The sequence below is a fragment of the Callospermophilus lateralis genome, chromosome 3 (assembly GCF_048772815.1).
Source record: "Callospermophilus lateralis isolate mCalLat2 chromosome 3, mCalLat2.hap1, whole genome shotgun sequence".
In the NCBI taxonomy this organism is placed as follows: domain Eukaryota; kingdom Metazoa; phylum Chordata; class Mammalia; order Rodentia; family Sciuridae; genus Callospermophilus; species Callospermophilus lateralis.
This window is the reverse complement of record NC_135307.1, coordinates 1,064,817-1,068,143: the sequence shown is the minus strand read 5'-3', so window position 1 is coordinate 1,068,143 and position 3,327 is coordinate 1,064,817. Positions and strand designations below refer to the sequence as shown.

General features: G+C 52.7%; 1 protein-coding gene across 1 annotated transcript; it reads left to right on the top strand.

Moving 5' to 3' along the window:
* Positions 1–418: 418 nt before the first annotated feature.
* LOC143641501 (disintegrin and metalloproteinase domain-containing protein 21-like) lies at positions 419–2,694 on the top strand. The gene is made up of 2 exons (XM_077109002.1): positions 419–454; positions 538–2,694. Exons 1-2 carry the CDS (start codon positions 419–421, stop codon positions 2,692–2,694), a joined length of 2,193 nt encoding a protein of 730 aa, XP_076965117.1.
* Positions 2,695–3,327: the final 633 nt, after the last annotated feature.

Below are 3,327 nucleotides of genomic sequence, written 5' to 3'. Positions count from 1 at the left end.
CCCATCATCCTCAGGAGGGAGGGTGGAGGGAATGTGGGGACACTCCTGCCCCAGGGAAGATGGGGTGCACAGCTGAGCAGTCAAAATGCTGCCAACAAAACTGAGGGTCCCTCTCAGCAGTGGACTTAGGAGAAGTCCCTGCTCTTTGGAGTATGGGAACGTCTGACCAGCTGCAGTGCCCAGTCCTTGCCTTATCTCTGCACATCTCCATGGTCCCTGTGGGGTCCTTTCCTGAGCAGCATGGGCCATGCTCCTGGTGCCCACCCAGCCCATTCCTGGGCCGAGCTCAGTGTGCTGCCTGAGGAGGGTCCTCCTGCAGGTGGACACCCACCTGGGGCCTGTCCTCTCCTGAGCCCCAGGTGCTGCCCTCTGCTGGCTCCCCTGTGAGGTCAGGGGCCATCAAGGGAAACCAGACCTCATGTGCTCAGTGCAGAGACTGAGCCAGGGCCCCAAGGTGCTACGTCTGTTCCCCTCATCAGTTCCCGCAGCGCCCTACAACCCAGGGACCACCTCAGTGCTTCCTGGTTGTATTACTAGGACACTGTGAGTCATGACCTTAAGGGCCACACCAGAATCCTTAAGTCCTTTCTCAGCAGTAGGAGGGACATCTTCCCACCAGGACATATTTCCTACAGCCTGCGTTTCGGGGGCCAGAGACATGTCATCCATCTTTGGAGAAAACGTCTTCTGTGGCCCAGACACATGGTGTTGGCCACTCAGGATGACCAAGGAGCCCTGCAGATGGATTACCCCTACTTCCCTGAAGACTGTTACTTCCTCGGCTACCTGGAGGACATCCCTCTGTCCACGGTCACTGTTGAGACGTGCTCTGGGGGCATGGAAGGTGTCATGATGTTGGATGACCTCACGTATGAAATCTCACCTCTCAGGGATTCAAACAGGTTTGAACACATCGTTTCACAGTTGGTGGCCGATAAAAACGCCATAGGACCAATGTACGGTCTGGACCACAAGGACGTCCCAAGCCCCCTGAACCCTGGAGTGAACTTCAGTGCAGAGCCTCGGATTTCTAGCATGATGTATAGTGCCCATGAAGCTGCCCTGAAGGGGATCGTGCAGTGTTCCCGCTCCATGTATGGCAGATACGACAATGTCAGCAAGTGTTCTGAGTTCCTAATACACATGTTTAACACAGTCGACACCCTTATGAGGGGAGTTGAGTTCAGGTTCTATATTTCTATGGTGGTTGTATATTCCGAGCATGATCCTGTTTCATTTCCTAGTGGTGAATGGTATCCGTCAGGGATGCCTATACACAAACATTACGAGGATATATTCTACTGGCCATTTAGACCTGCCTCCTGCACACTAGTACTTAAAGAAAACCCACATGAATCTGCATTTGAACCAGCTCCATATAGTATGTGCAATAAAGGATCCATCACCTTTGTCGCTGCACTATACAGGCCTGCGATATTGTTAGCTATCATTGCTGCCAACCATCAGGGGAGAATGATTGGAATGCTGTATGATGGAAGCAACTGTGTTTGCCAGAGAAGGAACACATGTATTATGTTCAGGTGGCCTGGGATAACAGATGCATTCAGTAATTGTTCCTTCACCCATGTACAGCATATAGTTAGTAATCCTGCACTTAATACGTGCTATTACCGCTCTGAGCGGGTTCTTCATAATAGCAGCATAACAATGAACCGCTGTGGGAATTACGTAGTGGAAGGCCAGGAGCAGTGTGACTGTGGGCCCCTGAAGGAGTGTTACACCAGTGGCTGTTGCAACACCGAGTGTACATTTACAGAGGGAAGCTCTTGTGATCGAGGAGCCTGCTGTGCCAACTGCACCCACAGCCCCATGATGACACTTTGCAGAACTGTCAAAAACGTGTGTGATCTCCCAGAGCACTGCTCTGGAAGTGACAGCAACTGCCCTGAAGATACTCACCTGCAAGATGGAACTCCATGCAGTCAAGACGGCTACTGTTACAATGGCAACTGTACCGACCGCACCATGCACTGCAAGGAGATCTTTGGTGAATCTGCTATGAATGCTGAGGATGCTTGTTACTCTAAAAACTTGGCAACGCACCGATTTGGACACTGTGGGAGATCAGAGAATCAGATGGTGTACACTCCCTGTACTGGAGCTGACAAGATGTGCGGAAGGCTGCAGTGTAATAACGTCACCCGCCTCCCCGTATTACAGGAGCACGTTTCGTTCCACCAGTCTTACATCGACGGGGCCTACTGCTTTGGACTGGACGAACACCATTCAACAGGGACCACTGATGCTGGAAAAGTGAGGACAGGAACCCCGTGTGGCATGGGGAAGATGTGCATTGGCAGTTCATGTAACACATCAATAAATGCACTGGATTATGACTGTCTCCCTGAAAAGTGCAATTATAAAGGGGTCTGCAACAATCACAGGCACTGTCACTGTCACGTAGGCTGGGAGCCTCCTAATTGTGACAAATTAGGTCATGGTGGGAGTGTGGAGAGTGGGCAGCTTCCAAAGAGAGTGCGGACAGTAGACCGGAACCCAGAACTGATCATCTACTTGAGACTGCTGTATGGCCGTTTCTATGTCTTCATCGCGGCACTGCTCATTGCATATGCATTGAATGCAAAGACTATCAAGACTGTCAAAGAGGAAGAAGCAGCAGCAGGAGGAGAAGAAGCAGCAGAAGGAGAAGCAGCAGGAGGAGAAGAAGCTTAATAACAGACAGCCAGCCAGCCTCCTGACCCCTGTGGAATACAGAGCACCCAAAGTGACATCCATGAAGAAGAGGCAGAGAGAGAGACGCACAGTCCTCCTCCTCCTGGCACAAGTTGACCTTGAGAGATCACTGATCAGCACTCTGAAATAAACATTTCCACACCACACGTGAGTGTCTTCCACATCTTTGGGTGCTGGTTAGGTCTCCAAGCTGAGCCTGAGCCTCTGGCTGCAGGAGACCCGAGGCTGCAGGCCCTGGGGCCAGTGGGAGTTGTCATGTCCACGGTATTCCAACACTTCCTCTCTTTCTCAGGGTGCTGAGCACTGACTCTCTAGGTGGCCTCTCCTCTAGACCCAAAGGGAGCTCAGGGAATTGAGGCCTGCCTCCAGCCGAAGCGGCCTGCTCCACAGCGGCAGTGGGGGACGGCTGGGGGCTGGGGGAGCCAGGGAGGTAGCCTCCAATGCCCACCAGGCCCAAGCTGAGTGCAGATTGCCCTTGGTGGAAGATGGAGCTCTGGGTGGACACTGCCTTCCACAGAAATCAACCAGAAAGGCCAGTGGAGGGGAGCAGCCAGCCTCTGGCCCTCGTGGGGCACTGTCCAAACCTCACTCCTCCTCTCCATGCTGGGTCCA